Consider the following 22826-nt stretch of genomic DNA (forward strand, 5'->3'; position numbering starts at 1 on the left):
TCCAAAGGAGGAGCGGGGCCACAGCTCAGGAGTGGACCCAGGAGGCCTGTGTTGTGGTGGGCCTGTGGCTCCGGATTGCCTTAATCTGGCTCTTTACCAAGTAAAATCATCCAAATATGCTGCCAGCCTGTATTCTCAGCCCTCTGGGCCTGAGACGGCTCACAGGGCCTTGGATATTTTGCAGTAGATCAGCCCACCCCCACTTCCTACGCTTTGGAGCTTGAACCGCAGTTTCAAAGCTGTGTCTATACAGCTACTGTATTTCTAGAGCACGAGTGGGAGCCCTGCTAGCCTGTCTGTTGATCTGGACTGGGAGACTTGCTCCCAAATGCTGTGTAAACATACCCTTAGGCTGGGCTACACCTCAAACTTCGGCTGACCTACCTACGGCACTAAAGACTGTGAAAAAAACTGCACCCTGAGCACTGTAGTTAGGTTGACCCAACTCCCCGCTACCCCCTTTCCCGGTGTAGATGCAGCTAGCGCAACTGACCGATTCTTCCATTGACCTGCCAACTACCCCTTGAGAGGTGGGCTCCCTACATCAACGGGAAAACCCATTCGGTCGGCGTCAGAAGCATTTATGCTATGGCAGCACGGTTGCAGTACTGTAGTGTGTCGCTGTAGTGGCCGCAGTGTAGCCATGCTCTCCCCTCCTTTATATGGCAAACTGGGACAGCATTTTGAACCCATTCCCTGTCATTCACCATTAAAAGTGCTATATTTCCACCTTCCCTCCTTTCCACCCCTCACCTCCCACCCACACTGCCTGGGATTGTAGGGGGAGAGTGGGGAGGGACAAATAGCCAGTCCCTAGACAAAGATCATGCTCGGTAATAATCCCAATCCTCACGGATCTCTTGTGCAATCTGCAGCTGAAAGCTACTCGGCTCGGGGCTTCCCTCCCTCTGCTTGTCCTGCTAGGAGCTTGAGTCTGGGACAGCCCCTGCAGCAGTTTGATCTCTAGACAGCCAGTCCTAATGGATAAGGCCTCAGCACTTGTATACATTAAGCAGTGAGCTCAATTACCCAGAGAGGAGTGTCTCAGGAGATCCCCCTAGAGCAGTACCTGTCTCAATGTTTTTCTTTCAAAAAAAGTTATTTCCTTCCTCTCTTCTCCGCTCAGGGACTTCCTTCTACCCTCCCTCGCCCCTCCTACAGGAGATCCTGCAGCTGCAGCAGCAGCCTCAAACTGTCAGAGTCCAGCCGAGCCCTGAAAGAGAAGGCAAGATACAACTTTTCAACTTCTGAAACCTTGTGGGTCGTGTTTTCTGCCTGGCTGATTCCTGGGGGCCGCCACACAGAGAGAAGCATTTGGAGGTGGGAAACTGCCAGGAGAGTTTGACAGGAGAGCTGCCAGCCATGAGCAGACGGAGGGATTTCCAGTACTGCCAGCCTGGCACTAGGAGAGAGAGATTAAGAGCAGAGGAGCTGCCGCCCGGCTGCGTTCTCTTTACTCAAGGTCCCAAACAGCCAGCAACTTATGAATCCTGGCCTGGCCTCCTGAGTTCTTGCATGCTTAGCCCTTACAGAGAGAAAAGCTACCCGGGCTTGCCTTGATCTTACTCCTCTGTGCACTTCAAAGGGAGTTGGACCAGATCCCTAAGTTCAAAGTCTCCCATGGGATTGTGTCTCTCTCCCAAAACAAACAGTGCAGTGACTATCTCGAAGAGAAGGGAGACATCCCTTGCACTAAGATACAGGCGGGGAGGGAGAAGGAACCAGCCACTTGAATTTTCCCACGACATTCTGACAGAAGCATTTTCATTTGACATAGAATGTTGTGCCTGGTTCTCAACTGGCGCCTTGTAATCATTTACTTAGTTCAAAGTGGGTCTAAAACTCTTCTGTTCGTCGATTCATAGATTCCAAGGCCAGAAGGGACCATTGTGATCATCTAGTCTGACCTCCTGTATGACACAGGAATTCCCCCAAATTATTTCCTGTTTGAGCTAGAGCGTGACTTGGTAGCATTTTGCACCCACTTTCCACAGCTAAGAATGACTGCCTGGGGTGCATTACAGAACCGGGCACTGGCTTGATTTCCATCGCCAGGTGAGAGGATTGTCACGTGAGCTGTGGCAAGGATTTTTCCATGACAGGTGGGGTTTTTGCATTGTTTTTAAGATGCAATGAGTGCAGACTCCCTCCTGGTTCCTCCGCATCCTTGCGCCAGTCTTTACTTTCCAGGGAGAGAATGCAGATTGCCCCTGCAGCCCTGTGCTTCCAGTTCTGGGCTCCCATACAGGCCCACCAGTTCACCTGAGTCCTAACCTGCAACAGCAACTGCGATTCCACCACAATTCTACCAATGCACCTTAACCCTGACTTGCAATATGGCTATTCCAGTCCTCAGGTCTAGAAGCCATGGAGGCCTGAGAAATTGTTCCACGCACCACTCTCATTGTCAGAAATGCCCTGCCACCTGCAAATCAAGGCAACTTCCTAATACCTCTTCATTGATCCGCTGCACTCTGCGATCTCAGCCAGGCACCGCGATAATGTTGCAGTAAGATTGTGGGGGCACAGGATTGTCTTGGACAAAAAATCACTGTGTGGTGTTGTTTTATTTAATCCTCGTCTCCGATTCTGTTTGTTCCCTGTTTACAGGAGGCAGCAATGGCAGATGGTGGGACAGATCCTGCTGTGTTCACCTCCAGCACTCTGCCCTCAGATCCCCGCCTCCTTGCAACAGTGACCAATGCCTATCTGGGGACCCGAGTTTATAGGGACATCCTCCATGTAAACGGGGTGTATAATGGGGCAGTGGGGGACACTCACCGTGCCGATGTCCCCAGCCCTGTCAATGTCAGAATCAACGTGCCTGGTGAGGATGGACTGACAGAGACCTTCACTTTGAACACCAGGACAGGTAAACAGACAGAGCCTCAGCTCCCAAGTAGCAACTGCTTTCTTGTGCTTTAATGTTTTGTTTGCCTGATTTTCTTTTCTCCTCATTGTCAGTGACTCCCACTTAGAAGCCTAGAAGTTAAATCGCTAAAGCCTCCTACCAGTGTTTTCATTATCTATGTGATCGGATCGACACATTCTCTCTCCCCCATTCCTGGCCCCATGTTTCTAACATAGCAAGAAATGAGCAGGGCTTTGTGTTTCCTTCTTGCTGTGTGCATGGCATCATGGACAGTGGTCAGTCAAAAGCATGCACAAGCCTGTGCTATGTTCATGGCATACACACAGTGAAGACAGATAAAAAGGATAAAATACTCTTGTTGGAAGGGTTGCAGTGTAACTACTTTATTTCTTAGAATTCAAAACAATCATACGCAAAAACCCAAAACAGAGAGAGACAAAGCAGGCTGCTCCCTAAAAAAGAGAGGCACAACTCATCCCACCTTACTCTAGCTGGCTGTCTGCAGAACTGAGTCTGATGATGGCATGTTTCCCTACAGAGCCCACGGGCCTGCAAGCAGGACCAGGAAACCCCTCAGAAATTTAAAGTGATAGCTTATACTTTAAACACAGTTTTCAATACCCCACAGTCTGGGAACAGTGAATGGCTTCTGCAGAGCCAGCAAGGAGTGCTCACATGCACATGTTAGGGATGAATTTCACAGAATAGTGGCTAAATGTCTTTAAAAATAAACACAACACATAGAAAGCTGTAAGGCCTGATTATACCGGACTCTGAATACAGAGGACTTTTTCCACCTTAGCATTACACTTTTGAGGTTGGTCAACTTCCCTTTAGCTGAGAATAAGACACTAGTGTTTATGCCATGTCTGTGCACCTGCTGGAACCATGTTAGTAAATGATGTTTAACCATGACGTTCGGTAAAACAGTTTATAACTGGGCTTGGAAGGATTCGATTTTTATTGGTAAATGTTAGTAAATGTTGATTTCACAGACAAACCGATGAAAAATATTTCCATCGATAATAACTGAAACTTACAGCTAGTCAAAGTAGGAAAAATGCTTCTTGAGAGTTTATCAGAGTTTGATTTAAGGCTATTTACTTTGTATATTTTGACATGTGATGCTATAAAGCTTTAATTTTTTAAATCTCAATGTCTCCTGTCATTAAATAATTGTCTAACCCTCCCATTTAAATAGATTTTAAAAATGCTTAAAAATAAACATTGATATTTCCAGTTGATATTATTTCTAAAAAAAAAAATTGAATTCTGACAAGCCTATTTATAACACAATTCGTTCCATGGCTGCTCTGTCCTGGTAAACTATATTAGCAGTTACTTACAGGCAAGAACCATGTTTAAACATTTTTGGATAAAATGGTTCCGGTACTAGTGTAGACAGTGGATCAGCCAGAAATAAGATTCTGGATCACAACATCAGAAATGGATCCAGTTTAGGCTCCCTCTTCACAGTTTGGACCTAATCTCACTTACTCTATCTCAGTCTAAAAAACTGGCACTTGAGAAAGTTTTTGAATTTGGTCCAGATCTTGAACTCTGAAGTTTGGGAGAGTTCGGATCCAGCCTTTTGAGTACTTAAGTAGGTCTGTTTTAGAGACACTGGGCTGATTCTGCTCTCAGTTACAACAACATAAAGCTGGTGGGAGCAAGTGGAATCATAGAATATCAGGGTTGGAAGGGACCTTAGGAGGTCATCTAGTCCAACTCCCTGCTCAAAACAGGACCAATCCCCAATTTTTGCCCCAGATCCCTAAATGGCCCCCTCAAGGATTGAACTCACAAACCTGGGTTTAGCAGGCCAAAGCTCAAAGCACTGAGCTAAAAGGAAGCACTGTTTTACTGCCTCTTTGTTATCTTTCACTGCAACGCTGTCCTCAAACCAGGTCTAAGATTTAGCCCCTCAACCAGTTCATCAGTAATTTCAGCACTAACAACCACTGAACAGAAATAAGGACCCTTAATGGAGTCCAGTCACCGGTGTTCTTTATCACCAGAGAGAAGAGGGTCAAATGGTGTTTCAGACTCTTTAAGCAAAGTCCACACACAAGAATCACGCTTGTGAGATTTGACTCCAGAGTTCAGTTTTGAGGGTTGGTCCTGGCTTATTTCTTGCTTTGATAATAAATCCCTGCTGGGTTTCAACTTACTGCGGAGGTTCATATTTCCTGCAGGCTCTATTGCCCAGATTCTCAATGGTATTTAGCTGTCTAACTCCCATTGAAACCAATGGAAGTTAGGTGCCTAAATACCTTTGATACTCTGGGCCCATGTGCATTTTATGTACCTGTCACAATGGTACCTCTGATTGTCCTTTCTCCCTGTTCCAAACAGGGCTCCATACAGGCACAGGTGTGCGCCCACCCAGATCCAATAGCAGGATCAGGCCCTAGATTTAGAGAACAGGCAGGAACATCTGAGAGCGGAAGCTCCAAATGATAACTCTGTTTGTGTCTGCAGGGACTTTCAGCCACTTGCTTCAGTCGCCAGGTTACACCGCCACCCACAGGATCTACGCCCACCACTCCCTCGTACACCTGCTGGCCTTCAGCATCACCATCAAGCGATCGGCTGCCAGAGGCCCACCAGTGACCGTGCAGCTCCAGATGCAATTCACGCCACAGAGCCGAGACCTGGACTTGCACCAGGGGCAGGACTTCCAGGGAGCTCAGTGAGTGTGGTCATGGTAGGGTGTACCCAGCAGGGCTGTGGCCCGAGGAACAAAAGGACTCGCCCTCTTTCCACCTTTCAAATGGGTGACAACAACAAAGCTAGGACAATGGCTGGGGTTCTGAGAGGCATCTAGGCTGGAATAACTCTGAGCATCTTTACCCGTGCTCCAGAGGGGCTGGGCCTGAGAGTCAGGCTCTGGGAGCTGCCTCAGGCCCTCGGTACTTTTGGTGGTGCCACGGCAACGGATGCCACGTGTCACAGCTACAGACGTATCAACCACAAGAGCCACCAACTAGAATGGAGGGAGAAGAGAGAGTCTGGAAAGCTGAGAGTTCTAGAGTCCAGCTCGACCTAAGTTGGGATTTCTTCAATTTCCTGTTCAACGTTTTACTTGATGTTCGGGGGGGAGGATGTTAATTCAATTGACGGAGACAGCTCCACCCCCACCCCAGCGGGTGGTGCCAGCCAGGAGGTAAACTTCAGGCTGTTCAGTGTCCCATTGCAGGCGGGCGCTGCCCAGAGGAGGGGCATCTTGCCATGGGCATTTTGCTATATTTTCCCACCAGGGGTGTGGAGAGGAAGACAATCTGAAGGGGGAAGAAAGCCCAAGGTATTTAGGCTTGAAATGAATGAAAGTTGGGAGCCTAAATACTTTAGCGGATCTGGGCCAACGAGACAATCCAGGGGAGGAAAGAGGGGGTGTAAATGGGAACCCTGAACTCTTCCCTGCTCTGGGTCATCTGTCTATTTCCCTTCCATGTCTATTGGTCTCTCTTCTCACCACCCCTATGCTGTGCTCCACAGCTCTTGCTAATAACAGTGGAATGAGAGTCATGATACCTTTCAGACTCGGAAGCTCTCTCTGGTGGTGAGAGTCCCTCTCTGTTAAATGGGCCGGGGTGGGAGGGAAGGCCCGTTCCACACAACGGTATGGGCCTGACCCTTAGCTACTATGAATTGACGTAACTATTCTGGAGTAAACGGAGCTACCCTGATTTACGCCAGCAGAGGATCTGGCCCCTTGAGTCATTCACTTTGTGACCCCTCTCTGGCTCCTGAGGCGAAGCTGCTATTTGCTGTATCTTGCAGATATATCTATGGGAAAACTTTGATCCCCGAGGTGGAGGGGGCTCCCCAGCCCACGGTGCACATGATCTGGACTCCGGTGCCGCAGGCTGTGACCCTGCCAGGGGAGGAGCAGGAGAGAACCTGGGACTTCCTGACCGCCGTGGCAGAGAGTGAAGAGGAAGTGAAGAGGTGCTTTAGCGAAGGGACATCCCTGATTGTGGCTGGCTCCTTATACTCCTCTCACACCCAGGCCTGGGCAGCACTCTGGAAAGGATGCCGGGTCGATGTAGATGGGCCTCTCCCTTTGAGGCAGGCCCTGTATGGATGTCTCTATTACCTGCTGAGTGCAATTCCTCCCCTGGATTCTCCTGACTTCCTGTTCCATGGAATCAGTCCCGGCGGGTTATCCAATGGCACGCAGGGAGAAGACTATTGGGGGCACGTCTTCTGGGACCAGGTGGGCTACAGAGGATTGCAGCCCATAATTCCGTTCTGGGGATCAGACATGCTACAGCACTCCAGCCTGGGGGAGGGAAACGCGGCACTGGCTGGGAGGCGTGGCAACAGTCTACGTCTTGGGAGGCTGGTAGGGCAAATCTTGGTTGCCGTGCCCCAGGGTGTGTATCCTACAGCACTCAGAGGCTGGGAAGACAACTAATGGCAGTAGTGTGGTGGGATGTAGAACCTGCTGAACCCAGACCCTGTCCCTATAGCCAGATTTGTAACCCATTCTTGGCAGAGTGGCCTCTGGCTCTACGTATGTTTAGTGTGGTTAAAATTGGCACGTGACCATGGTCAGCTCCGAGTGTTCCCCCCGCCAGAGGCTTATGTCAGCACATGGTTTTCTTCCTATAACTGGCTCACTGCACGGACTATTTTGTAGTGTGCGCAGCAGTTACACCAGGTCTCTGGAACGGGTCTGGATGGCCCTTCTGCCTAGCAATCTGGGGGGTGGACAACCCCAAGTGCCTTACCCCATGTCCTGCTGCTGCGTAGGAACATCCTCCAGGCTCTCGGCCCCCCAGCTGGGGCTCTATGGGAGAACTGCTTGGATTCCCCAAGAATACTCTGTTACAAACAGGGCTCGGGAGCGTGGCGGGTCTGGAGACACCAGTATGGGTGTGAGGGCAGAAGTGCACCTGTGTGGGCACAACTCAACCGTGTTCCTTTTAATGAGATAAAGTCACGGTGCCGCTAGCCAGTTACATGCCCAGTTAACAGTGGTTGTGTTGGCAGGGCCTCGGCGGCTCCGGGTGTACGGATCCCACAGTATTCAGAGGCTGGGAGGGCAAGCCCTGGCCCTGGTGTTCTCTCTGGGTCCTGGCACACTCATTGTCCTAACCTCCCCTAATTTCACTGAGGGTCTGACCTGATACAGACTCATTTTCTGTTTCCAGGACACGTGGGTATACCCAAACATCCTGTTATTTTACCCTGAAGCAGCCCGAGCCATCCTGCAGTACCGTATTCGAGCACTAGGTGGAGCCCTGAAGAATGCTCAGGAGCAGGGATACCAGGTAGGAACAGACTTGTCAGAAAACAAACAGAGGCGACAGCCACCAAAGGGAATAAACCTCTTGATACTTACCTTGCCCTGGTCTGTTCGGTTTAGAGGGTCATGCTCAGCCTCTCCTGGGGGTATTTTTTCCGGCAGGGTGCCAAGTTCCCTTGGGAGAGCGCAGCCACGGGCCAGGAAGTCTGCCCTGAAGAGATTTATGGAGCGCAAGAAGTTCACATCAATGGGGATGTTTTGCTGGCATTTGAGCAGTATTATCACGCCACACAGGTAACCGAGACACGTGCGCTGTGGTGCAGGTATGAGGATGGTGCCAGAAACAGGACAGGCCCAGTGGCCACAGCTACCAGTCTTCTGGGCAATTCCTTGGATAGGATCCTTGGTGACTTTTACTCCTCCCGTCCCAGAGCAGATCATCTCTGCTATCCTTTCCCCCATTCACAATGGCCAGTAATACTCCCTGACTAGGCTCTCCATGATCTACAGTGGCCCTTCTTCAATGCCTGCTCCTCAGATGTTATTCCTTATTTCACTCTTCAGTATCTTGCTATCCAGCCCCGGACTAGTCTCTCTTTACCCCTTCCCCTAACTACTGCTGGTACAACCGGTTACCAGAGTCTCCTGGACCCCCTAACAGCCCTGCTGCTCTCCTTGTGCCCTGAGTATTACATTTATCTTTCTCGTGTCTCCCTTGCCCTGAGTCTAAATCCTCTCTAAGTAGGAGCTAAAGAACCCCAACTAAAGAGAAGCATGAAATAGCCCACATTGATTTTTGTAGCTGTCATTCTTCTCTGTCATCCAGTTAGAAACCTGTCTTCTCAAAAGCGGGTGGGACTGACATGAAGCCTTCTAAGGGTATGTCAACACTCCATTGTAAGCCCAGGGTTAGAATTTAGGCTCAAGCCTAACCCCCCCTTCCATCTACACACAAATCGCACTAATCCACGGCTCAGAGCCAGCGTCCCAGGACCCACCGGTGTGGAGGGTCCAAGCCTGAGCCAAGCTAGGACGCAGGGTTCAAGCCCTATTACTTTGCTGTGTAGATACAGACCTGTTAGACTTATGCTCTGCAAAACCACCAAAAGTATACCACAATCCCATGGGATGACTTTCTTTTTCTTCCGGATAATCAGGTGGATAGTCAAGTTTTCCCACACGGCACCACAAATAAAGGGCTAGAGCAACCACGCTATGGAGGGCACTAGGACATTTGGGATATGGGTGATTGGACTTGGGGCCACATAAAGCAGTGTAGACACTGGAGCCCCAGGTTGGGACCCAGGGTTCAACAATTTCTACCCTGGTGTTACAAATGAGTGTATATGCTCAAACCCCTAGGTTAACAAACCCAGGGTCTGCTAACTTGAGTTGTACTAACCCTGGGCTTACACTGCAGTGTAGATATACTTGAAATGTCTCTTAGGCCTGAAAATTACTGGCAGGGACAAAGTCTAATCCACAGAGCTGTTTGCTTGCCTGCTCAGGGAACTGAATTTCCCCCCAATCCCTCCGGGAACAGCCTGTTACACTCTGTGTGCAGAACAGGACAGAGGTTCATTTTCTCCTAGAGGAGGAAGTCTCCTCTACCCATCAAGCACAGGGAGAGGGTGGTGCTCCCCTCCCGTTGTGTGGAACTGCTTAGAGGCAGTGGTATGAGATTTCCTCACTAAGGAGATTACACACTCTTCAAATGAGTCAATGGGCCAGAGTCAGCCTGGTGCAACTCCTGCTGAAATCCACAGAATTACATCCACTTACGCTAGTGCTGAATTTGGCCTTATTTCTTTACTGAGGAGGTAGTGTCTGGGCTGGAGGGTATATTGCACTCTACAGCTGAAAGTTCAGGGATATCCAAGCCTGTAAACAAACTCCACTGGGAATAGCGCCCCCAAAGAGCAGTGCAGTAGCAGTCATGCAATGAATTGGACAAAGGGATTGTGTTTGTGCTGATGCTGGAAAAAGGCAAGGCAAGGGAAGCAGCTGCTGTGATTTCAGCCAACGGGCTCTTGGTTCAATGTGCACCTTCTTCCCAGCTCCCCATCTCTCTGGGTCTGGGTACTGCTGTCTCTGTTCCTCTTGGCTCCCTCCGGGTTTGGGTACCACTGTCTCTCTTCCTCATGGCTCCCCATCTCTCTCTCTCTCTCTCTCTCTCTGGGTTTGGCTCCCTCCAGGACCAGAAGCTGTTCAGGGAGGAAGGAGCCTGGGACGTGGTCGGTACGGTGGCTCAGTACTGGTGCAGCAGGGTGGTGTGGAGTCAGGAGGAGCAGTGCTACCACATCAAAGGTAATTCCCCCGCCTGGGCGCCGGTTTCTGGGAGAGGACTTGGCAGGTGAAAGCCCACAGCTTCTCCAGCTTGGCCTGCCTCACTCTGGCATATAGTAACAGCTGTTCTCTGCATGGGATGCACTGGCTCCCAGGTCCTCTGCATTCCTGAGCAGCCTACCATGGGCTTAACCCGCAGCTCCCACTCAGACCTAGCATAGCTTTACTGTGTGCTCAGAGAGTGGCTGGAGCAGCTCCCTTGTGCCTTCCAAGCTCACCCAGCCTCCCACTCCCTTGGGCCCTGCCAGGGGTTTAAAACAAAAGAAGGACAGGAACTGCCCTGGTGTGATGTCTCCTCCCTCTTCCTCCAGGTGTCATGCCCCCAGATGAGTATCACTACAGTGTCGATAACTCTGTTTACACCAACGCCGTGGCCCAGAGGAGGTAACGCGCATGATTTCTAGAAACACTGAAACATTCTGATCAGTCTTCCCTGCTGCTTAGCAAGCTGGCGGATTTCAGAAGAAAGCCCAGGCTCCAGGAGGCATCAGCAGCTCTCCGAAGCTCATGCTTTGGGCCATGGTCTTTCAGTCTTGCTATTTCCCTTGTGGGCGACTGGCTGGCTTAGTGCCTTTGCTTCCAGTTCTTCTTATATTTTGCTCTTTAAAGCGTTGCAGACACCATATAAACAGTCTCTCCTCACTCCCTCTGCCCCCGCAGCTTGAACTTTGCAGCCGAGGTGGCCCGTGATTTCCAGATCCCTGTCCCTGAGGAGTGGCAGGAGGTTGCCAAGAAAGTCAAAGTGCCGTTTGATGCAGCCAGGAACTACCATCCAGAGTACGATGGGTACAGCCCAGGTGAGTCGGAGGAACAGGAAGGGGAGGGGCTGCATCTCAGCCTCGATTTGTCCTTTGTGGATGCTCTACAGCACAATAGTAACCTCGGATCCTGACTATGTAGGGCTTAGGGCAAGCGCTGCATTGCTGGCCTCTTGAAGAAGGGTCGATGCTGATGCGGTGTGCATGCTGGTGGGTCACCTAACCCAGGTTCTTATTGTAGAAGGTGTGGCTACTGAGCTATTCTCTGCCCTGGATGGGGTGTTTCTCATCTCTGGGTTACTATTAGGCTTGGAAGAATTCGATTTTTTTTGGTAAATGTCAATTTCACTGTCCATACACAAAGTGATGAAAAAATATTTCCAGTGATAATAATTGAATTTGACTAACTGGCAAAATAAGAAACGTGCTGTTTGGGAACATCTTAGAATTTTATTTACGGAGATTTACTTTGTATATTTTGACATGTGATGTTGACAGTTTTGGTTTTAATAGTTATAACGCTTTAACTCTTTGAATCTCAACATCTACTGTCATTAAATAATTATTGTCTGACGCCCCCCATAATTAAATTTAAATTAAATGAATAAATATCTAACAACATGTTTAAAAATAAACATCAATCAAAACTATAAAAAATAAAAATCAACTTTTGCCACACCTACTTATTATTAAAGAAGTTGGCCTATTTCAAGATTTTCTTTGCCAGGGATAGGTCCATAGCGCCTCAGGAATTTGCCCTTTCTCTGGTTGCCAGTGGCACGGTTACTGTTTGAATGCTTGTTTGGACCTTGAAGCTACGTTTGCAAGGCTGAGCTCCATGGTAATGCCTGCAGCTCTCTGGTTCTGTGCATGCAAAGAGCCTTGCCTGGTTAACACCATGTTAAAACGGGGCGTTTTGGGTGATATCCTGGCCCTGCCCCAGCTTCCAAAGAAGGACCTGCTAGGACCACATCCATGCAAAACTTTCTAAAAAACTGGAAGTCGCTGTGTCTTGATCTAAATTCCAGCCAGCCAGACCTGAGCCATCCCCAGCTAATCTCCTGTGTCCATGACCCACCTTCTCTAGGCTTGCTTTGCACTTCAGTTATAGTGTTGCTCTGTTGAAATGGCATCACATGGTTCTCAGTGTATTGCATTAAATGACTCCCTATCAAATTAGCTTAATGTACTAGGAAAACAATGATCTTTCTAGCTGCCAGCCCTGCACGCTCCCCCTGGGATCTGAGATTCAAGTTGGGCCCATCACCTCTCACTCCTAGTTCCCATATATGCCCTGCCCCTCTGTCTGTCCCTTCCCCAGGTAAGCACGTGAAACAAGCTGATGTCGTCTTGCTCGGATACCCAATGTTGTATCCCATGAGCTCTGAAGTCCGAAGGAACGACCTGGAGATGTATGAACCTGTCACTGAGCTGGATGGGCCAGCCATGACCTGGGTAAGCAGCCAAGCAGAGTGGAAGCCAAATGGTTTCAGTGTGAAAGGGGGAAGCCTCCTGCAGGGCTCGGCTCCTCGCAGTTCACCCAGGAGGCACCTGTTTGGTTCTCTTTCCTGCAGAGCATGTTTGCGGTTGGCTGGATGGAGCTAAAGGAGATCCAGAGGGCACAGAGTCAACTGAGCAAGTGTTTCAACAACATCACCGAGCCATTCAAGGTCAGGCAGGTGCAGTGGGGTTTGCCCCCTGCCACTGTTGATAGGTGGAAGGGGAGTCTATCTGGGCAGGTCTGTAATGGCTGATCACAAGCAGCCCGAGCTGCTGACAGATGTCACTCAGACTGGCACCTGCATTAACTGTATTATCAGTCACTGCGGCCTCTTCTGCGTTATTGATCTCTGTCTTGCCTACTGCAGGGCAGTTCACCACTTCCTGCGCACTGATGGGCCATGGGGGAATGGCACCACCATCCTTCTCCCTCTCCTCTCACCAGGGGAAGCAGGGCTAATGTGCAGGCATCATGCCCACCCCAGATTCCTTCTCCTCGTTATGGGTGGCGGCAGTGGGACAAGCAGCACCCTGCTCTGCTCTCCCTCCCAGCTCCTCGTATCAAGGGTGGGCTGCAGGGCTGGGGGCATTGCAACACCACCCCCACCCCAGTGCTAGGAGAGGGCCCACTATCAGCTCCCAATTCCCCTCTTTCCAACGGTGACTAGATCTCAGCCACCATGGCTCCCTTTCTCCTCCTGCTGGGTGAAGGGCTGCGGAGCAGGGAAGACCTAAATAGGGTTCCTCTTTTCCCTACAGTGGGGCAGCAGGACCATGTGGGAAGAATGCATCATACCCACCCTCTCCCTCTGTGGCAGGAGTGGGGGCAGTTCTCTGGGCTCCCAGGGGATCAGACAAGTGATGATCATAATTAACACTTTCCAACGGCATGTAATGTTATGAAGAGTAACTACTAAATCCTGACAGGGCCTAAGTCATTTCTCTCTCACTCATTGGTGTAGATCTGGGTGGAGAACTCCGACGGGTCAGGAGCTGTGAATTTCCTGACGGGTATGGGAGGATTCCTTCAGGCCATCCTTTTTGGATACACGGGGTTCAGGTGAGAGCGCTATTGCTACCCATTTAACTTCTTGACCACCATGACAAAAGATCTCTAAGAACCTTCACGTTTAAATGTAGCAAGATGAGTGGTCCTATGGTGAAAGCATTCAGGATGCTGGGGCTTAAGGTCCCTTCACTAACTAAGTTGGGAGGACCAAGGCCACCAAGGGTATGTCGACACTAGAAGCACTACAGCGGCACAGTTGTAGGGCTATAGTGTAGACACTTCCGACAACAATGGAAGGGATTCTTCTGTAGTAAATCCACCTCTCCGAGCGGCAGTAGCTAGGTCAGTGGACTAATTCTTCCACTGACCTACATTGGAGCTTAGACCAGCTTAGCTACATCTCTCAGGGGTGTGAATTTTTCACACCTCTGAGCAACACAGCTAGGTCAACCTAACTTTGTAGTGTAGACCAGCCCAAAGACCTGAATCCATTAATTCTGAAATGATTTGGTTAGATTTATCTTGATTCAAAAATTAGTGTAAATACCCATGACAAAATTTTTAAAAAATTTAATAATCCACTTTTTATTACTAGGCCAGTTTCCAAAAATGGAAGCCCACCATCAAGATTAAAACACACCTTTAAAAGCATACAAAGTAAATATCTTTGAATGTGCCCTATATATTAGGTACAGCATTACAGAACTGAACATTTTGAGTAAGCTTTTACATCTGCCTATTGATGCTTTATACTTTAGATAGCAAGAGATTGCCCCTCTTAAGTAATGTCGTAAAAGACTGACTCTTGTTGAGTATTTGAAATATATGCTGGATAGATTTTCTCAAATTAACAGAAATCACTGGAGACGCATCACAGAAATCAGTTCTTGAGGTGACAAAAGGCTAAGTCAAACTCTGACATTTTAAATATTAAAGTTGGCCTGAATCTCAGGGCGACTGGTCTCCCCTCTTGATAATAAAACTAGCATCCTTCCCATTTTAAAAATGAGGAAACTGAGGCTCAGAAGAGCAAGTGACTTCCTCAAAGTCAGATGATAAGTCAGTTGCAGAGCTGAGAAGCTGCCTCTCCGGAGCCTCAATCCTGTGTTTCAGCTACAAGACCATCTTTTCTTGTCTCGGGTACTGCTTGAGAGTAGAGCTGGTTGAATGTTTTCCAACAGAAGAGTTGTCCATCAGAAAATGCTGATTCGACTAAATTGATACATTCCGATATGTTTGATGGAAAATTATCAAAATGTTTCATTGCGGTCAAATTATTTCATTTCAACCTTATTGGACCGCTTTGGTTTGATGTTCCTGAAACAAAATTTAGGGATTTCGGTTCTGCAGTGATATTTCTAAGTTTTGACTTTTTGTTCCAATTCAAAAATTATTTTTGTTAATTAAATTTCCCATGGAATAGGAATTCTAGTTTCCAACTAGCTCCACTGAGCCCTCCCCTCCCACTGTGGGCAGGGGGTGTCAAAATAACCCCTTAGCAAACTGGCATTTTACAAAGCCATTTTCTACCTCCCCTTTCTCTTCTCTGCTGGGTAGGAAGACGGTGAGGAGCTGACAGAAGCTCTCTCCGCTCTAGCCAGATGTGTCTCCTAAGGTTTGGTTTCACCCAATGATGTACGAATCACTGGCCTGGGATATCACCATCAAGTGATTTATTGTGACATCAGGGGCAGGAGAGGGGAGGTTGAAAAGGAGACTGTTTCCTACTGGCACCCAAATATCCTGGTGAACAGCGTTCAGTGAGAGAGACTACAGGAAAGGAACATGGCTCTGCAGTGGGACACTGCTCAATCTGTTTAAGATTTGCCAGAGGCTGGTAATAATGTCTGAGCCCTTTTACTAACGCAGTTATTTCTGGTTCATTCATAATTAACAGTGGGAAAACTGGTCGCAGCCACAAAATGTATATCCAGATACAAGAGACCCAGAGCAGAGCAAAGCCAGCTGAATCAATATTGAATTAGAGCAAAGTAGAGATCTGGATATCACCCTAATGACCAGGCACACCAGCCTCCAGGCTGAAAAAGAACATCTTCCCCACAGTGACAGAGAAACTGTAAATAACTAAAGGGCCCAAAATAGACCACGTGGAGGGAACTCACCACCAACATCAGCTCCTGAGGAGCTGAAATCTCTGGCTGAGACTGAGAACTTGGGCTGGCGCAGTGAGAATGGACCCAGCTCAGCGCAAGAGTAGAGAGCTCCCCGAACACACATGTGGAACCATTTCCAAGTGTTCCTGCCCTATGGGTCAAAACCAGCGGCACCTGCAGTAAATAAGTAAGGGGAGCCAGTCAGCTGCGTGGGAAGTTGTGGTTCTGAAAAAAAATTGAACCTCTGAGTTAGAAAAAACTCAACTAAAGTATCCTCAGTGGCCCTAAAAGCAGCACCCAGAGAGCACTTTAGGGTGGTCAGATCTGGTGGATTTTCAAAGCTAAGGGCACAGCATTTATGCCCAAAACAGATGTGATTCTGGTCCTGGAACATATTCTTAAAGAGCTTAGTTGAGGACAGGTGGAGTTTAGAGGTGGTAAGATTGATACGTAGCAAAATACTTAGTGCTAACGAGTCGCATTCATTGTTGGTGTGTGTGGTCAGTATTAGGTGTGAGAAACTCCCAAGTCTCTTGTAGACATAGGTGTGAGTTGCAGGTTTCCCATCCAAACTCCTACCTTAATCACCACCTTTCCACCCGTCAAAGGTATTTGGACTCCATGTTCCACTTAGACATGGACTCAAGCCATAGAGTTTGAATCTGGATCCAGATCTCCCCCAGCAGGCAGACTGAGATGACTTCCACCCCTCCTCCAACTCCTTTCACATGGGCCTCCAAACAGAAATCATAGAATCTCAGGGTTGGAAGGGATCTCAAGAGGTCATCTAGTCCAACCCCCTGCTCAAAGCAGGACCAATCCCTAACTAAATCATCCCAGCCAGGGCTTTGTCACATTGGCTGCTAACAACCATTTGTCACTAGGACACTGGCCCAGTGACCTAGGTTAAGGCTCCACATGCCATTAGCATGCTCCAGAGCCGCCCAGTCTTTTGTGATGTAGTTCTGAGCTAAGCTGTTGCCAGTAGCTCAGGTGACAGTGCTGGAAGAGTCAGTCAAGAGCTGTGGCACATTGCATGCCTCTTCACCTTTCCTGGGGAGGCTTGAGGATAATACCCTAACCAATTGGTTACAAAGTGACCACAGACCCCAATCCCTGGATCTTTGGACACTGGAAAAAAATCAATCCATTCTTAAAAGAAGAATTTTATTTAAAAAAAAAGAAAAGGTAAAAATCCCCTCTGTAAAATCAGGTTGGAAGATAACTTTACAGGGTAACAAAAGATGCACAAAACACAGCGAAACCCCCTCTAGCCTTAGTTTCAAAGTTACAACGAAACAGGGATAAACCTCCCTCCAGCAAAGGGAAAATTCACAAGTTGAGAAAACAAAGATAAACTAACACGCCTTGCCTGGCTGCACTTACAGTTTCTGTAATATGTGAGACTGGTTCAGAATGGTTTGGAGGACATGGATTGATGTCCGGTCCCTCTTAGTCCCAAGAGCAAACGAACACAGAAACAAAGAACCCAAAACAAAGCCTTCTCCTCCCTTCCCCCCAGCCCCCCACCCCCCCGCATTGGAAAGTATCTTTTGTCCCCATTGGTTCCTTTGGTCAGGTGTCAACCAGGTTATTTGAGCTTCTTAACCCCTTATAGGTAAGGAGGAATTTTAGGCTACCCTTATGGTTATGACACTCCCAGCTCAAGAGGGGGTGCTGGAAGACTCACTGATATTCTAAGAAAATGACAGCCCAGGAAGGAGAATAGCCAGTGTCTCTTCCTCCGTGGATGGAATTCACTAACCCCTGACTCCTCTCTGCCTTTCCTAGGATCACCAAGAGCAGCCTGAACTTCAACCCTACATGCCCGGACAACATCAGCAAACTCAAGGTCACTGGAGTATCTTACCTTGGAAGCAAGTTGAACTTCACGCTCACCAAAGAGAACGTTAGGATAAAGGTGACAAAGTCCTCACGTGACCCGCAGCTGTGCCCCCTGGAGGCTGTGCTGGTAGCATCGGGCCAACGCATTCCCTTACCCGAAGGTACAGTGTCTCCCCACTGTGACATTGTGCTGTGCGTTTCTGATCTTCACTGCTGGGAAAAGTTAGGGGGCAGCAAAGCTTCTGGGTCTCCCAGTCCTACACCCTTCCCTGGACTCACTTCTGCTGGCAGGGCCGGCCTCACAGGAGGGCAATGTGGATGACCGCTCAGGGTGCCGTGGTCACGGGGGCACTGTGGTCAAGAGGCAAGAAGTGGAGCGGACCTGGAGTGCGAGGCCACAGAAGGGAGCTCCAGGCAATGAGGGGGACAGCAAGGCCCAGAGGTGATGGGGGGCTGGCAAGCCCAGGGAGGCAATAGGAGTCTGGGGGGATGGGTGTGGAATCTGGGGAGGAAGTGGGGACCAAGGGTGATGGGGGCATGGATGGGCAGACAACAGGGGCCAGGAATGCCAAAATACAAGTTTGCCCAAGGAGCTATTTTCCCTAAGGCCGGTCCTGCCTCCTGGGAAAAGCTGGGGCTGCTATAGTGCAAGCCGGCCCATGACCCGCACTCCTAGACCATTGCGTACAGCACCACCTGCTGGCAGAGGCAGGGACTGGACTAGCTGTCGGCTCCCCACAGCCAAGGCTATCTCCTGCCCTCCGCAGCCCGTCCCGCTGGGGTAGGCTGGGGGCGTAACTACCTGACTGCATTTCCTGCTTTGAAGCTGACTTAGTAGAACACCCTGGCCCTTGATGGTACCATAACATAGGAGACTAAAGGGAATAACCAGAGAGAGGGTGGTTAGAGCCAGGGTCCTTCTCACAGCTTGTGTGTTTGTTTGTTTCCATCGCAGGGCAGAGCGTCTCCTTCGCCACAGCTGCTGGCCGGATCCAGAGAGCATCCGCCGAGCCATTTTAAGTTGTATTTGTCAGGGCAGGTATTAAAACCACCAAAGCTACGCGAACATGGCAGGGAGCAGGCGTCCTAGAGCAGGAGTCCTGGGAGCCCCTGCTGCGTTGTGGCACAGACTGAGGTTTGGCTGCACAGGCCCTGTGCATAAGTGACGTGCTCCAGGGGGAGGCTGTTTGATTTCCCTGCTTCCTTTGTGGCCAGTGAGGGGATGTTTGGAAAATGCTAGACTTGAGTGGGGAGGAGGGGAATGCACCAACCTCCTGCTCGTATTGCCCTTGGGAAATGGTTTTATTGACAGATGAATTTGATTCGCCTCCCAATTACCTGCCCTTATTACTTCCCTGCATATTTGCTGACCAATATTTACCCCTTCTCTGCTGGGCTCAGCTTCTGCAACATCCCTTTGAGCACCCATTTATGGCACTTCCTTAAGCTTGCACCTAGTACGTTTGGCTGCATGGGAGCTGGCTTTTGCCCTCCGTGCCTGGTACAATGTGTCACACACATGTGATGGAGTGACAGCAGCTTCTCCATAGTTAACATGGCATGTCATTTTCCATCACATGGTGAGAGTTTCAAAGGCACAAGGGCTAGGCCACCCCCAACTCCCATTTGTGCCTTTGAAAATCTCTCCCTAAAGTCAGGTTTCAGAGTAACAGCCGTGTTAGTCTGTATTCTCAAAAAGAAAAGGAGTACTTGTGGCACCTTAGAGACTAACCAATTTATTTGAGCATAAGCTTTCATGAGCTACAGCTCACTTCATCGGATGCATACTGTGGAAAGTGTAGAAGATCTTTTCATACACACAAAGCACGAAAAAATACCTCCCCCCACCCACTCTCCTGCTGGTAATAGCTTATCTAAAGTGACCACTCTCCTTACAATGTGTATGATAATCAAGGTGGGCCATTTCCAGCACAAATCCAGGGTTTAACAAGAACGTCTGGGGGGGGGGGGGGGGGCGAAACAAGGGGAAATAGGTTACCTTACATAATGACTTAGCCACTCCCAGTCTCTATTCAAGCCTAAGTTAATTGTATCCAATTTGCAAATGAATTCCAATTCAACAGTTTCTCGCTGGAGTCTGGATTTGAAGTTTTTTTGTTGTAATATTGCAACTTTCATGTCTTTAATCACATGACCAGAGAGATTGAAGTGTTCTCCGACTGGTTTATGAATGTTATAATTCTTGACATCTGATTTGTGTCCATTTATTCTTTTACGTAGAGACTGTCCAGTTTGACCAACGTACATGGCAGAGAGGCATTGCTGGCACATGATGGCATATATCACATTGGTGGATGTGCAGGTGAACGAACCTCTGATAGTGTGGCTGATGTTATTAGGCCCTGTGATGGTGTCCCCTGAATAGATGGGCACAGCTGGCAACGGGCTTTGTTGCAAGGATAGGTTCCTGGGTTAGTGGTTCTGTTGTGTGGTATGTGGTTGCTGGTGACTATTTGCTTCAGGTTGGGGGGCTGTCTGTAGGCAAGGACTGGCCTGTCTCCCAAGATTTGTGAGAGTGTTGGGTCATCCTTCAGGATAGGTTGTAGATCCTTAATAATAGGCTTGAATAGAGACTGGGAGTGGCTAAGTCATTATGTAAGGTAACCTATTTCCCCTTGTTTTTTCCTACCCCCCACCCCCCTCAGACGTTCTTGTTAAACCCTGGATTTGTGCTGGAAATGGCCCACCTTGATTATCATGCACATTGTAAGGAGAGTGGTCACTTTAGATAAGCTATTACCAGCAGTAGAGTGGGTTTGTGTATGTGGGGGGGGGTGGGTGAGAAAACCTGGATTTGTGCTGGAAATGGCCCACCTTGATTATCATACACATTGTAAGGAGAGTGATCACTTTAGATAAGCTATTACCAGCAGGAGAGTGGGGTGGGGGGAGGTATTTTTTCATGCTTTGTGTGTATAAAAAGATCTTCTACACTTTCCACAGTATGCATCCGATGAAGTGAGCTGTAGCTCACGAAAGCTTATGCTCAAATAAATTGGTTAGTCTCTAAGGTGCCACAAGTACTCCTTTTCTTTCTCCCTAAAGTCTGATTTTGGCCACCCACCTAAAACCCACCAGAAGAGGGAATATTGACTCAGATGGGTAGTTTAGCTCCGGAGCTAAGGAGGAATGTTTCTACCCAACCCGAACAAAATTGCGCAAGTGAGTCCTGCATTGCAATCCCCTAAAAATAGGTGTCTGCTGAAATCCAAGAATTTGTCTGGCTTTATGTATTGCTTTGTAGTAGAAAACCAAACAGAAAGAGAGAGAGAACACATCGTCTGCTGGCTTCCCCTGGCTGAAACCTCACGCCCAACCCCACCCTTTTGCTGCTTAGTGTCCAACTCTGAATGTTACTGTTATTCTGACTAGGCTCCCTAGAATGGCACATTGGCTCTGGCGACCTCATTTGGGCTCAACAGGGGCTCCAGACCCACTGGGCCTGACTCTGTTCTCCATTCCACCAGCATAAAGTGGGATTATCTCCACTGAAATCCAACGGGTCGCACGGGCGAAATGGACTGGGGAATCAAATCCATTACTTGGTAATCACCGGCCAGGTGCTTGGAGGGTACAGTACACAAAATGGAGACAGTCCCTGCCCCAGGGTGGTTATGTTTTAAAGGAGACACATGCTGGGGAACCCAGAGGAGGTATTTTATTGGCTAATGTTGTTGTTGCTCCCTTGGGGACACTGCGGAAGACTGTGTGTAGGAGGGTGGGTCTTTTGGAGAGGTGCGGCAAGCGGCCCGCAGGACGGCTGGCGGAGAGGTGCGGCCAGAGCAGAGCCCCGCAGAGAGGTGCGGCAATCAGCCGTTGCGGCGATGAGCAAGTGCCCGAGCAGTGGAGCATGTAAAGTGCCTCCTTACCCCCCCATCTCCCCTCCACACAGGGTGGAAGGTGAACTTTGCAGACGAGATCAGCTCCTGAAGTCTTTTTCCACAGCTCACCACTAGATGTCAGGGGAGAGCTCATTCAGACTCTGCTTACATATACACTTAAAATGCTACCGTGTAGACACTCACTACAGTGATGAGAGGGTCTCCCATTGCTGTAGTTAATCCACCTCCCCGAGAGGTGGTATCTAGGTCAATGGAAGAATTCCTCCATCAACCTAGCGCTGTCTACACCAGCGGTTAGGTCAGCATGGCTACGTCCCTCGGGGAGGGTGTGGATTTTTCACCCCCCTGAGAGATGTAGCTATGCCGATGTAAGTTTTCAGTGTAGGCCAGCCCTGAGAGTAATCATACAGGACCAGAGGGGCTCTTTCCTATTTACTCTCCATAGGGCTAGTGGGAGGGCTGCTGTGACTCACCCCACCCTGATCCAGCCGCTCTTTCCTGGGCTGCAGAAACCTTCCCTTTTCTGCACAGGTGGGGTGAAATCCATATGTAGATGTTCCCCTCCATGCATGGAACAAGGGGGAACAATCTGGCCCAGAGGGTAGTAATAAAACTGCCCCTATTTGAATTTGCCCTGAGTGACAATAGCACCTATCAGCAGGCGTTCCAGGCGTTCCTTTTCTCCATGTGATATAAATGCAAGGAGAGCTTCTGTCTGTTTCTTCAGAATCTCCAGACAACGCCAGATATGTTCCTGAGGGAAAGGAAGGGAAATGGTTCAATCTGGTTTTTCTTTTCTGGGTTGGTCTCTCCTGCCCCCTCAAAACAAAACATTACACTGGTGCCTGGATTCCATTTAAATTGTGCTTTAGCTCTATCCCGTTTATTAACCCAAGAGGAAAACTACAGCTGAACCCAGGAAACTTCCAGCTGCTGGAAGAGATCAGGTTCAATCAACGTTGCCAATTCATGGTTGTATTCTGAGTCTCGCAGTAGCTGATGGTTTTCTTAAAGCTCCAGCTCCTGGAGTCAGGTGACTATGTGAGACTTACAGCTTTCATTAAAAACCTAAATATATGTTCCTCGCCCACATGTCCACGGACCAAAGCTTGGAAACACGAACCCTAAGGCCTCAAAAGCCAGACGGCAAATAAAGAGACCCAATATTTATTGCTTTTAAATGTCATGATTTCTGAGCCAATCTTATGATTTTGGGAGGCCTGACTCATGAGTTTTGAATGCTTAGGATTGGTAATAATAGTGGC

The 22826-nt window shown here is 48.9% G+C and overlaps 1 protein-coding gene and 1 long non-coding RNA gene across 2 annotated transcripts in view; one reads left to right on the forward strand and one right to left on the reverse strand.

Moving 5' to 3' along the window:
* The window catches only part of LOC141988763 (uncharacterized), a 78082-nt gene extending 60831 nt beyond the window's left edge, over positions 1 to 17251 (reverse strand). The window contains exon 1 of the long non-coding RNA XR_012639829.1: positions 17240 to 17251. This is a non-coding gene — a long non-coding RNA (uncharacterized LOC141988763). The remainder of the gene's footprint in view (positions 1 to 17239) is intronic.
* On the forward strand, positions 1304 to 19476 carry PGGHG (protein-glucosylgalactosylhydroxylysine glucosidase). The gene is made up of 14 exons (XM_074954696.1): positions 1304 to 1320; positions 2611 to 2872; positions 5354 to 5564; positions 6656 to 7091; positions 8032 to 8151; positions 8289 to 8420; positions 10322 to 10433; positions 10784 to 10856; positions 11133 to 11269; positions 12552 to 12685; positions 12805 to 12900; positions 13693 to 13790; positions 17645 to 17859; positions 18654 to 19476. Exons 2-14 carry the CDS (start codon positions 2620 to 2622, stop codon positions 18716 to 18718), a joined length of 2082 nt encoding a protein of 693 aa, XP_074810797.1. The 5' UTR covers positions 1304 to 1320; positions 2611 to 2619; the 3' UTR covers positions 18719 to 19476.
* The last annotated feature ends 3350 nt before the right edge of the window (positions 19477 to 22826 follow it).

Source organism: Natator depressus, chromosome 6 (assembly GCF_965152275.1).
Source record: "Natator depressus isolate rNatDep1 chromosome 6, rNatDep2.hap1, whole genome shotgun sequence".
In the NCBI taxonomy this organism is placed as follows: Eukaryota; Metazoa; Chordata; order Testudines; family Cheloniidae; genus Natator; species Natator depressus.